The 13,355-nt window shown below is 37.5% G+C and overlaps 1 protein-coding gene across 1 annotated transcript in view; it reads left to right on the top strand.

Moving 5' to 3' along the window:
- The window catches only part of nf2b (NF2, moesin-ezrin-radixin like (MERLIN) tumor suppressor b), a 35,198-nt gene that overhangs the window by 15,322 nt on the left and 6,521 nt on the right, over nucleotides 1-13,355 (top strand). The window contains exons 7-16 of the mRNA XM_052035510.1: nucleotides 325-407; nucleotides 1,692-1,767; nucleotides 3,868-4,005; nucleotides 4,863-4,937; nucleotides 7,890-8,003; nucleotides 8,103-8,225; nucleotides 10,168-10,385; nucleotides 11,042-11,144; nucleotides 11,458-11,585; nucleotides 13,173-13,332. Coding sequence (XP_051891470.1) covers nucleotides 325-407; nucleotides 1,692-1,767; nucleotides 3,868-4,005; nucleotides 4,863-4,937; nucleotides 7,890-8,003; nucleotides 8,103-8,225; nucleotides 10,168-10,385; nucleotides 11,042-11,144; nucleotides 11,458-11,585; nucleotides 13,173-13,332 — 1,218 coding nt within the window. The remainder of the gene's footprint in view (nucleotides 1-324; nucleotides 408-1,691; nucleotides 1,768-3,867; nucleotides 4,006-4,862; nucleotides 4,938-7,889; nucleotides 8,004-8,102; nucleotides 8,226-10,167; nucleotides 10,386-11,041; nucleotides 11,145-11,457; nucleotides 11,586-13,172; nucleotides 13,333-13,355) is intronic.

The raw sequence follows: 13,355 nt of genomic DNA, 5'->3' as shown, positions 1-13,355 counted from the left end.
TAAACGTGTGTTAAGGACTGTGCTGCGATCCATATATTTTTTTTAGCAAGAAATATGTACAAAATGTAGTGCTCAACTTTGCTTTGTTTCAATGGCTTAGTCAGAGATTTCAAAACAAGATTAATGTGGTCCACTGTTTGAGCTACAACTTCTCATTTACCATTTTGCACAGTATGCCACCACTGAACATGTGACGATTCTTTAGTCTGCTACTTTAATACATGCAACATTGATTATGGTTATGGGTTTTAATACTGTTCACTAATTCTGGTCTAAAAAACTACATTGTTTGTGGAAAGTTTCTTTTTATTTTGCATGTTTTAGGTTCTTAAACAATACCAAATGACAGCAGACATGTGGGAAGAAAAGATAACTGCCTGGTATGCTGAGCACAGGGGAATCGCCAGGTAGGCATTACTGTATCTAGTAGGATTTTCTGAATGTATTATTAACTTAATTTGGAGATGTATTTTAGTCTATGAAATAATAGCTTTCAAAAAGCATGCCTACATATGTATCTAGATATGAAATCCCATTCGTGTGTCATCATTTTGTTCAAAGTGACAAATAGTCAGGCTCATTTAGCAATATTATTGAGATGCAAGTTTGTTGTTACAATTTATTAAAACCTACTAGCTTGGGTCACAGGTTCACTGCAAATAAAAAAATAAAAGATACTTTCTCAGTAACTTAATTGACTTGTAATCCTGTATTCTAGAAGAAAAACTCTTTTTGCTTGAAATTTCCCGTTTTCTTCTCAGATTTTGAAGAAAAAGAAACAAATTTGAAAAAGATACAGAACAATAACAGTCAAATGCGTTGAAAATTTGTACTGTCGTGATTATTTTTACACTTAATCTGACCAAACATGCAATCACATTACCTAATGATGAAATCCATTAAATAATTTATGATCAATTAGGAATCTTGGCCCAGTATCATGGATGTTGGAATAACCTAAATCGTTTAGCTAGTTTCCTAATAACAAGAGCAAACTTTTGAAACAGAATGAGAGCCATAGGGTTTTAAATCACTTGGGACAGTGCTGCTAATGTGAGTATACTTCAGAGTAGTACTTTTTTTTGAATTCATCATTATATAAGCCACTGTCTCAGTGGAAATGGCTACACATCAGGTCCTCCTTTGTTCAACACAGTTCTTTATATTTTTGGCATAAGCTTCAACTTGGTAAATATACTGGACTGATTTGTGACCTTTATGGAATTGATAGGTTATGTTAATGCAATGAAATGTGATCTCAAGGTAATTTTCCTCTTTTTTAATATGGACTCAATTTCAGTTTTAAAGGTTAATTTCAGTCTGGCTGGCATAATTTATTTATTGACATTTGAAATTGAATCTGCCCCTAACTTTGGAATTGCAGTTTTACCTCAAGGCTAGTTAGGAGCATTTGCAATCGCTTTTGCCCATTATTTGATTTGAGTTTCTTATTCTCCTTTGGCCCAGTAAGATTAACTGTAGATGTGCTGATAAATTGTTAGGTGGTTAAAATAAAAGGCATTAAAATAACAGCTGGCATTACAGTGTAAAATAAGTAATCCAATAAATACTGTGATCCTATGCTTTTTAAATGGTGAAAATAATGTAACTATGATACTGCAAACCAAATGCACTGATTTCCTTATTCATTTGTATATTACATTTTTTTAAACTATTAACACTTTTGACAGAGATGAAGCTGAGATGGAATATTTAAAGATTGCCCAGGACCTAGAGATGTACGGAGTAAATTATTTCCCAATCACAGTAAGTATTTTGTAATACTGAAATTATAACATGTACATGAACTCGGACAAAATCGCTCAAAACTAAAGGGTTTTTGCCTGACCTCAAAGTGAACTTTTTACTAAGAAGCCTTTGAAATTTTTGTTTACCTCTGTTTCAATAGAATGCTTTTAATGCAGCAATTATGCAGTAAGTGGCATTACTGCACAAAGCATCGTATACTGGGGAACACTGCTTTTTGTAGTATATAAATGACGTGTCTTGGGTGTATAGAGAACAATTTCTAAATTTGTTGATGACGAGAAACTTGGAGGCATTGTGAATTATGATGAAAGTGTGAGAAGATATAGACAGGCTTGTAGAATGGGCAGATTGGTGGCAGATGAAATTTGATGCTAAGAAAAGTGAAGTGCTACAATTTGGGGAAAAATAGGAAGAGGTGCATATTCTGAAAGGTACTAGAAGAGCAATGTGGGGATATATATGGATGGGCTATTAAGAACTCCAGGACTTGTTGAGAAAGTTGTTAAAGAAACAATAGGATCCTGGATTTTATAAATAAAGGCATATGAGTACAAGAGAATGGAAGTCATAATGAACCTTTATTAAACGCTGCTTCAGCCACAATTGGAGTATGTTTCCAATTTTGGGCACAACACTTCAGGAAAGATGTAAAGGCTTTACAGAAGCTTTAGAAGAGATATACAAAAATGAATCCAGGGATAAGGGTTGGAGAATAACACCTCATATTTTGCCTTTGTAGCCTCCAACCTGATGGCCTCAACATCAAAATCAATTTAACCCCTCCCCTCTTCTTCCGCCCTGCCTTCTCTTTTTCCTCTTGTTTTTTTCTCTCCTTTGTCTTCCCTCATTCCTGTGGCCCCTCCCCTTTATCTTTCCCCTTCCCCCACCCTCATGACCTGCCCATCTGTTCCCCACCTTCTTCCCTTTATTCCATGGTCCACTGCCCACTCCTACCGGATTCCTCCTCCTTCAGCTCTATGCCTCTCAGCTTCTTACTTCACCCCCTCCCCCACCCTCACCCTACTACCTACCCCCTATCGCCTGGACTCGCCTATAACCTGAACTCGCCCGTCACCTGCCTGCATGTACACCTCCCCTCCCCCGACCTTCTTATTCCAGCTTTTGCTCTCTTCCTTTCCAGTCCTGATGAAGGGTCTCGACCCGAAACCTTGACTGTTTATTTCTCTCCATAAATGCTGCCTGACTTGCTGAGTCCCTCCAGCATTTTGCATGTGTTGCTCCAGATTCCAGCATCTGCAGAATCTCTTGTGTCTAAGGGACTTTAGTAATCCGAATAGCCTGGAGAAGCTGAGGTTGCTCTGGGGAGTTGCAAGGGTTATTTGATTAGTTCAAATCATAAATGATGTAGGCAGACTAGATAGAGAAAAAATGTTCCCATTATAGAATGAAGATAACTGGTAAAAGAGCTGAAAGTGACATGAGTAAATTCATTTTTAAAAGCAGGGCAGTGGGATTACATTTATGTAGGTTTGCTAAATACTTAAAGTCCTATGGTGGGCTCCTATGCCATAACCATTCTGTGAATCTGTAATTTACTATTCAAATCTTCAACTGGCAAGCAGAATGGCTCTTCAATAAGTGTTTGTCAGTGACACAGTGAAGCTGCTTTTGCAGTAGAGCAGGTTGCAATTGGAAATACAGCCTCGAGTATTATTTTCCTCATGTAAGACCCTTCAGCTTGACTTGGGAAGAGTATGTACTTTCCTGATGTGTGTGGAGAATTGTAACATAATAATGAACTGCCACTTGTTTTAGAAATGTTAGAAAATAGGAATATTCAACGTTCTTTGGAAGCTACAAATTGATAAATAATAAAAATCCTCAAACAATGCTCATACCATAAGGTAATTATCAGAAGAATACAGATTCTGGAGGTGTAAAATTAAAATAGTAAATGCTGGAAACGAGATCATGTCATCTACAGGAGAGTTAAAATTTCTGGATAAAGACATTTCAGCAGAACTTTTAAATAGACAGAATTTGAATTAACTTTTCCAGTGTATGTATTCCTTTTTAAATGTTTTCAATATAAATTATTTTATTTTTAATGCAACTATAATTTAAAATTTATAAAAGCAAAATAAAAAGGATACTGACTTGCTACTTGGAGTTGATGCACTTGGTCTTCATATCTACATCCCTGACAACAAGCTATCATCTAAGAAGTCATTCGCATGGAGTGGAATCAGAAACATTTCCTACAGTGAGAAAGAGGTAGAGAGCATTTGAGTCTGTTTATTGCTATTTCTTTGTTAAAATTCTGTAAGTTAATATCTCTATTTATATACTCCATCCACACATGCCTGTAGGAATCCAATTAAATAAAATGATATGCTTTCTTACATCAGTTGACTTTAATTAACTATTTGCAGAAAGCTTATCCTTTGGTCAGTTAGAATCTGGATTTTAACTTTGTTCTCTTTGGATCAAGAGTTGTGTTTATCTTATGACAGTTATGATATCTCTCCTTAATGTCAATCTGTTAATGATTTTGGCTGCCAGCAGTTTGTCTTGGGTACCTTCTTTGGGGTATGGGTCAAAAAGGAAGAGACACTGTTTTGTGTAGAGAGGTAAATTTATCACTGAGGAATTAAAGTAAATGGGTCGTACAAACTAATAATGTTGTCTTGTTATCCACCTGTTTCTTTTCTCTGTCTTAATTCCTCTGTTTTTTCTTTTCTGTTTCTCATTGAGAAATTAAGTTAACTAGGCTTTGGTCTGCCGCTTATTTTCCTACTTAAAAATGATGCTCAAAATTTGTACTGGCAACTTAATTTGGAAGCTCTGGGCCTTAATCTGAAATTATCAGATTCCAAACAAGCTGTAAAATAGCTTATGATACCACTTCGATGTAAATAATGCTCATCATATTAAAGTGGGACAGCTAAGGTATTGGCATGCAGGAAAAACATTGTGTGAAGATTTAATACAGATATTGAAATATTTTTGCTACTCGATGTCTTCAAAGATGCAATTAATCCAGAGCGAGGGTTTTCTAAAGTAAATTGTAAGTTTTCTCCATAATCTATAGACTAACAATTTAAATTTAATGCTAACCGTTGCTTTTGCAGTTTACTATCAAACCCTTGGACAAAAAGGCAGAGGTTTTCAAATTTTACTCATCGCAGCTCCGTGTGAATAAATTGGTGAGTTTATCTTATTGTGATAACAGCTTTCATCGTATCCGATAATACCAAACCCATTCAAATTTATTTACAGTAGTTTATTCTTATTTAATATTTTTATTTATGATCAATTAAGGTTTGTAAAAATTGGAGCAAAAAACTAGATGCTGGAAAGCCAGAATAAAAACCCATGATGTGGTTAATCTGGAATTCTCTATCCCAGTTGGTTGTGGAGGCTAGATCATTGGGGGTATTTAAAGAAGAAGAAGATGCATTTTTGAAAGATTAGGAAATTGAGGGCATGGAAGAAGAGGTGAGGCTTGATCACATCGAATGGTGGGACAGGCTTGAGGGGTCAAATGGCCTACTCCTGCACCTGTTTTCCTATGCGACAAACGATCTGCTGGAGGAACTCAGCAGGTCGAGCAGCATCTGTGGGAGGAAAGGAATTGTCGACGTTTTGGGTTGAAACCCTGCATCAGGACCCCACTGAGTTCCTCCGGCAGATTGTTTGTTGCTCCAGATTCCAGCGTCTGCGGTCTCTTGTGTCTCCTATTTTCTTATGTTCTTGGGAGCACTCAGTAAGTCGAGTTGCATCTGCACAAAGCAAAACTGCTGATGCTTGAGGGCATAGACCCTTCATCAGAACTGCAAAAGCAAGGAGATACACAAATGTTTCCAACTGCAAAGGGGGAGGGGGGAATGCAGAGAGAACACGGAACGTCAGATGGTGTGCAGACGAAGTTGTTGAAGAAACAATTCTTTTCAAAACAAGCACTTAAATAGAGGAAGGGAAAAAAGAGACAAGTTGAAACAAAGAGGTACAGTCACAAATCTTGAGGGGAAGAAAGGGTGGTGTTATGGATTAGGTTACTATTGGTGAATGTCCCTTTAAGACATTGCACAGTAGTGTGTGTGTGTGGCGTGATTATGACAACAACAGGAGTAAAGGACGTGGTGATGTTTTTTGGAGGGGTCAGTCAGAGAGGAGAGAGAATTTTGTCATGTACCAGCAACAAAAGAAACACACCGAGTCATGTATAAGTGTTAAAAACTATTATTAATAACTACTTATGATAATAAGAAAAATAAAAGTAAAAGTGTTGGAAGTAAAAATGTTAGATCTTAAGCATTAACCCCAAAAACTAAACTCGAAGTGTGTGTGTGACAAAATCCCAAACTCCAAGTCCGGGAATAGTTCTCAAAGTTCAATTCAGCAAGCCATAAGGTGAAACGTGAGCAAAGGCTTCTTCAAAACCACCGTTGACTGAAGAGGAAATGTAGAGAGTAATTATGAAATCCAAATGTTCCACGATGGAACTGATACGACACCTCAATCACTGATGATCTCCATTCCTTTGTTCTGAAGTATCTGCCACCCCAAAAGGCATTTGATACGTGGCCGTCCACACAAATACCTGTTTCCCTCCACAGGTTAACGACAAAGTGGACTCCACTGGATTATTCCAAAAATCCATATGTGGATTGTAGTGACAGACACAGTTATTGTTCTTCATCCATCGATACAGAGACTGGCAGGCAGGTCCCCCCCTCTCTCCCCCCCCGCCCCCCCCCCCAGGAAAGACGTTATTTCAATTGTATAGAGACCACACCTGGAATTTTGTGTTACAGTCTTGATCTCCTTATTGTAAGAAAAGATTAAGAGAGTGATTAAAGATCCATGGAAGGAGTGCAGTGAAGATTCACGAGGCTGGTTGGTTTGCCAATAGGAGAGAGAGTGAGGAGACTGTGATAGTATTCCTTGTAGTTTCGAGTGATATTATAACATAAAATTCTTAAAGGGATTGTTAGGCTAGTTACAGGGAGGATGTTTCCCTAGACTGAGAAGTTGAAGACTAGGACACCGTTTGAGAATAAGGGGTAGGTTGCGTAGGATTGAGATGAAGAGGAATTTCTTCATTTAGAGGGTGGTAGATGTTTGGAATGCTCTACCCTGGCCTGCTGTGGGAGCTTAGTTGTAATGCTCATTCAAAACAGTGATGCATTTCTAGGCATTCAGGGAATCTAGAAATATTGGGATAGTGCTAGAAAATGGCATTTGGGTAGAAGATCAGAATTCGATAAATGGCAGTGCGGCTCGAAGGGTTGTTTGGACTCCTCCTCCTCCTATTTTTAAGTCCTTGTGTTAATATTATGATTCTGCACAGTTGCTACTTATCTGCCCTATGTGAAATAAAACACAAATTGAGTTCAAGGCATGCGATGCAGTGAGAAGCCAAGCATCTTTTGGTCTGGAGTCAGTGCTTATCTTGATAACAACCAGGGGCAAAATAAAGTATATTTGCAATTCTTCACCACCTTATTTTGGGTATTTCCCATGTGTGTTGCTTTCCACAGGAACCAGTATTCTAACTGTCTCGTCTGCCATTCATTTGGTGCAATTACGCCTTGATATTAGAGCCAAACACTCCTACCTCTATTACCACCTAAAATTGTGAATGTATTTGTCAACAAAATAAATCTTCCTTGTACCAGAATATCTAAAGGCTCTTTACGGATAATTATTTAAAAATCTTGGTATAAATAAATTCGTAACATTTCAGTCTTAACGGGGATTTTTAAAAAAAAACAGCATTTTAAAAAGATGCAATTTAAAGGATTAGATTTTGAAATATATCATGGAACCTAAAAATATAAACTTTGGTTCCTTTCCTATCTTAGAATAATGTTGAAATAAAGTGTGAAATAGACAGTTTTAAGATTTTGAACTTGGATTGATTTAACTAGGTGTACAGTTTGGAAATGTGGCCTATTTCAATATGTGTTCAAGCAGCTCAAATTTCTTTCTGTAGCTACTCTTTTAGCATTCCTCAGTTTCCACAGCACTTTCTGGAAAGAGAAAGGAAGTTGCTTTTGGTGAAAAATAGTTATCTATGGGGAGTCCATGTTACTTGAAAGATGATTTCATCCTTTCAGAATAATGCAAAGTCACATTCTCCTGCCTGTTTTCAGATTTTGCAGTTATGCATTGGAAATCATGACCTGTTCATGAGAAGGAGAAAAGTAGATTCAATTGAAGTTCAGCAGATGAAAGCTCAAGCCAGAGAAGAAAAGGCTAGAAAAAAGGTTAGTCCAAATAAACTATGTGCATTATAGTTTATTTAATGCTGGTGCATTGATGTGACAAGAACATTTTCCCTAAAAGATGGATTGCTATTATTTCAGATGGAACGCCAAAGGTTAGCCAGAGAAAAAAAGTTGAGGGAAGAGGCTGAACGAGCAAAAGAAGATTTGGAGAGACGACTGTACCAATTACAGGATGAGTCTAGACTAGCAAATGAAGCACTGGTGAGTTCAATGTAGAGCACAATTAAAGACTATGTCTAAACTTAAATATACAAACAAAGAAAACAGATAATTTTGGTATGGCACAGAGTCTGGTGCAGAAATATTGGTATGACTGCTGGTCAAAATTTTTCAATCTATTGGCTGTGCCAAATGAACAAGCTATTTACAAAATATTTATGGAATTAATGCAGAATAGATGTGTTACTCACCTGATCTCTTGAAGTAATATTATTGGAGGTGAGATTAAAATCTCTAAGGAAGGGATTCTTGAGAGATTGCCCAAACATTTTACAGGAGTTATTCTAGGAACTAATGGTCCTCAAACAATGAAAACTATACTTGTGATGTAGCTTCAAAAAAATGTATTCTGATCTAAAAAAAATATGATGTCAGTGAATTGGGAACATGTTTATGAGGTTGATTGGAAGATAATTGAACAGGAGAATGTAAAAGTTGGTTGTGAATGTAGCTGCAGTAGTAGCCATGGCAAGAATTGCCACAGAGATCAGCAACGGGAGCATAAACTAAAAGCTCTAGGCCAACATAATCAAGGAATAGGAACTGGCCTGTTGGTTGCCTGTTCACAAAAGTGGATAGTATAGCATGTAGCAACAAAAGTACCAGCTGGGTCTTGAGGTACATAGCGAGAGGAAAGAAGCACAAAAGTCAGGAGGTGATAGCATGTGTTGATTATGACCACATGTTATATTTTATTTGTGGTGATGCATTGAGGATAACCAGCATTAATGGTAATAAGATAAGATGTTTATTTATTAGTCACATCTACATCAAAACATACAGTGAAATACATCTTTTTGCATTACTGAGAATGTGCTGGGGGCAGCCGGCAAGTGTCTTCCGGCGCCAACATATAGCGTGCCCACAACTCCTAACCTGTACGTCTTTGGAATGTGGGAGGAAAACTGGAGCACTTGGAGGAAACCCACGCAGACATACAGGGAGAACATACAAACTCCTTACAGACAGCAGCAGGAACTGAACACGAGTGGCTGGCGCTGTAATAGCGTTACGCTAACCGCTACACTACTGTGCCACCACAACTGTAGTTTTCATTGAGGACCATTATTTCTTGGAATAACTCCTGCAAAATATTTGGGCAATCTCTCAAGAATCCCTGATGTTAGCGATTTTAATTTCATCTCCAATATAATATTACTACTTCAAGAGATCAGGTGATAAGGAAAAGGCTATCCGAATCTTCTGGTTTAATGAATATGAACTGTTAGAAGGAGGTAAAGAGCTGAATTGTATGTTCTGGAGTGAAGAAAATGTCAAAAGGTTTATGGGAATTGTTAACAGGTTTTCTTAAGGCTGAGCATAAATTAAACTCATCCAAATTTGCCACAAATTCCGAGGAATATGGATACACTATGAGAGGGAAAGTGTGTAGCTTACCACTTTGTATGAACTTGTGGGTAATGTGAGCCTTTTTATGAAGAATTGTTCAAATGTACAAGTAAGTGAATAATTGGAGGTTTTCAGTCTTGGAGGACCAGTCCTGTAATATTCCTATTTCCAAATTGACATTCCTTCCTTGAATTTTCCTCTGGTTGTAAAAGATTATAAAACTAACAACAATAATCACAAACTTCCACTAATTTCTGTCATTTCAAAACAAATACATTTCTTGTGTGAATTTGTAATTAAAGATTGGTGTTGGCTTTCACACAAATGACTCAAACTGTTAGTCACGGGTGACATTTGGCTAGACGCATTAATCATTGCTAGATAATGGATGAGTTATGAGGTGGCTGCCCAATCAAAGACAGTGAACGGTAGCACTGAACTATTCCATACTGGTTAGTAGTAACCAGTTTTAACTATACATGTGCTATGATTTTTTTAAACTAATAGACCATGGATAAGGCTTAAGTTTTATCACATACTCGTACCTATTCAGGAAATTAATGCTTTTTACTAGATACGATCAGAGGAGACTGCTGACTTACTTGCTGAGAAGGCACAAATTGCAGAGGAGGAGGCCAAGTTGCTCGCTCAGAAAGCTGCAGAGGCAGAGCAGGAACGACAAAGGTTGGAGGTCACAGCCCTGAAGACGAAAGAGGAGAAGCGTCTAATGGAACAGAAGATGCGAGAAGCAGAGTTGATAGCTGTTAAGCTTGTGGAGGAATCAGAGAGGAGGTTAGTTCGTTTGCGTTTTGGAAGTCAATTGTTTGCCTGTATGATAAATGAGGTGCAATTCATGTTTTGTGGAAGTCAGTGTCGTCAGATGGTGAATACCAAACCTATAGTTAAATCAGTTCACATTAAATGTAATAATTATGTGACACATCCTATAACTGTCAGCCTTACACCTATTCATTCTTCTGCCAGCACTTTTCTCCCAACTCATTTTGTTGATTAGGCCAGTTTAAGAGAGTTCAAAATTTAGAAATCAGAAAAGGTGAACATGAATTAATGTGACTAGAAAACTATCAAGAACTTCTGAAAATCATCCTGAGTAGATAGACAGGAGAGCTATGGTGACTACATAAGTGTGAAACTACTAAACTGCAACTGCACTGTTCCTCTTCCACAAGTAGATAATAATCCCTCAATTAAATAAATGCTCCTTCATTTGTGATTTTTCTGATGTGGGGGATGCTTCTTAAGGGTATTGTGTAGGACTTCCTCCTGAAATGGTTGAGTGAATTAAGTGATGGCTGGCATAGTGGCCCATCAAAACCAGGAATGTACTATTGCTTTATCATTTCCAGAAGGAATACCTTGACACTGTGGTGCAGTACTGATAGAATTGTGTTATTATGTAATCTTTGGTTTTAAATGTCTTATTTCAGATCTAAGGAAGCAGAACAGCTAAAACAAGATCTAAATGAAGCTCGAGAAGCAGAGAGAAGGGCCAAGCACAGACTGCTGGAGATTACAAAACCCAGTTATCCGGTACGTGCAAAATTATCCCCTGGAAGTATTTTCCAACGTACTTACAAACACCTTCTATTTATTTATTTATTTTAAAAAAACATTTTCATACTTATATGGTTACTATTATTGAATCTCTGTGCAAACAGTTATGAACAAATATACTTGCACAGAGCAAAACGATGTACAATTTATCTAGGGTGCTAAAATGATGACTCCACTTCAGAAGTAATTAGTTGACTGAATTGGCTTAGCAGTGTACTGAGCTCACAACAGGTAAAAGATCAGTTGTATTAATCAAAGATGTCTCAATTTTTAAATCTGCTTCACTTAGGTTATTGCTTCATATTCAGCTCATCCCCCTGCTGATGTTGGTGATCTTAACTTAGAATCTGGATCTTTTAAATTTGACTTCAAGGACACTGATATGAAGCGACTATCCATGGAGATAGAACGAGAACGGTATGTTGTCATACTTCCACCTCCCGTGCCATTCACCCAAGAATGTACTGCATGCCAATTACATCAGATGATGTGATCCAGCCAGTAGTAGTTCATGTGCCCATATTATATAGAATGTTAAAATCTGGTGAAAGATTTGTTTTTCTTCTTTTTTATTTCTTAATTTGATTTTTACTACCCAGTGCTCCAATGTACTTCTAATCCACATTATTGCAAAATGCCTTCTCCCAGTTCTTCCAGACAATCAACATCTTCCTACCACCCCCCACATTCCAATTGGCATGTGTGACACCACAGTTCAGTACTGCTGGACCATTGTACCTTCTACCATGCCATCAAACTGCTCAGAGCTGCTTAGCACAAGACCTCACCACATGGGCCTAGTTCTCTCTCATGATTTATTATTTTAAGTATATTGTTTACTTAATAATGTGACAAACTTTTCTTTTACTCATTGTCTAACCCATCTCTGAGTTGTATCCTAATTAGATATATCCTCACTTAAGTGAATTCCCAACCCACTTATTTTCATTTATTCTGCTTTTGTTCTGTTTATTGACAAGCAAACTTATCAACTCCAAACCAATTTTTAGCTAGTGCTCAGAGTTTCAGGGCTTCTGTTTGGGTTTCAGTCTGTGGTGTGACATGCCTCCTGAAATAAAAAGCTAGCATTATAATGATGATCACGATTGGATTTAAAATAATCTGGTTCACCAATATCCTTTAAGGAAGGAAATCCCTCCTTGCCAGTCCTGTACAAGTTAAGTTATTTCAGAGGGCAGTTAAGAATTATCAAGATCAGTTATGGTTTGGTTAGTAAATCCTTGCCTTGCCAATAATGCCATGTTCTCAAATTTATTTTTATTTTATATTTTCTTACAGCAGGGAAGGAGGCCAGTTGGCCCATCATGTCTATGGTGGATCTCAGACCATTCCTATCAGTTCCATTTCTCCATATTTCCCTGTAATATGTTCTTTCTCACATGACCATTAACTTACAATTCTCCTGTCACTCTCATACATGAGGGCTAATTTACTTACTAGCCTGGCTTTGAGGTGTGGGAGGAAACCCACTCAGTCACAGGCAGACTTCACACAGACAGCACCCAAGGTCAGGATTGAACCTGGTTCGCTGGATCTGTGAGGCAGTTGCATTAATTGCTATGCCACTCTGAAAAAGAATGAAAGAAAAACTCTTAAATTTTCCCCCTCACTAGGTCCAGTTATCTGATTTATTCTACTTTAAACATTTCTTCCTGCCATGGGGTGTATTGTTTTTTGGCTGTGCACCAGCTTTATAGCAGCATTGGGAAATGTGGAGTGTGATTTCGGGTTTGGTAGGTGGGGAGTAAGGAGGCCACAGTTCAAAGCCTAAGCTTCCATACAGTAATGCTATGTAGTGGATTTAAAATGATCGTTGTGATTTCAAGCTGCAATTTTCGAATTTAGCTTTGGTTTAGAAACTTCATTCAGTTATCTGTGGTCATTGATTAAGAAGCTACTAACTTCTGAATTGGTAGAGGAAATCTAATTTTTTTTTAATTCTTGAAGAGGCAAGTGATACTTGCATGTTTTTTTATTTCATAGTGTTGAATACATGGAAAAAAGCAAACACCTACAAGAGCAGTTGAAGGAACTCAAAACTGAAATTGAAGCTCTGAAATTAGAGGAACGACATGCTAACATGGGCATCCCTACCAGTGAGACAATGGAATTTTCTGATAATGCTTACACACCACTCAGTAATGTGAGTTTTCTTTAATGAATGCG

Source organism: Pristis pectinata, chromosome 21, assembly GCF_009764475.1.
Source record: "Pristis pectinata isolate sPriPec2 chromosome 21, sPriPec2.1.pri, whole genome shotgun sequence".
NCBI lineage: Eukaryota > Metazoa > Chordata > Chondrichthyes > Rhinopristiformes > Pristidae > Pristis > Pristis pectinata.
The sequence above is the reverse complement of the archived record's forward strand: the minus strand, read 5'-3'. Positions and strand labels throughout refer to the sequence as shown.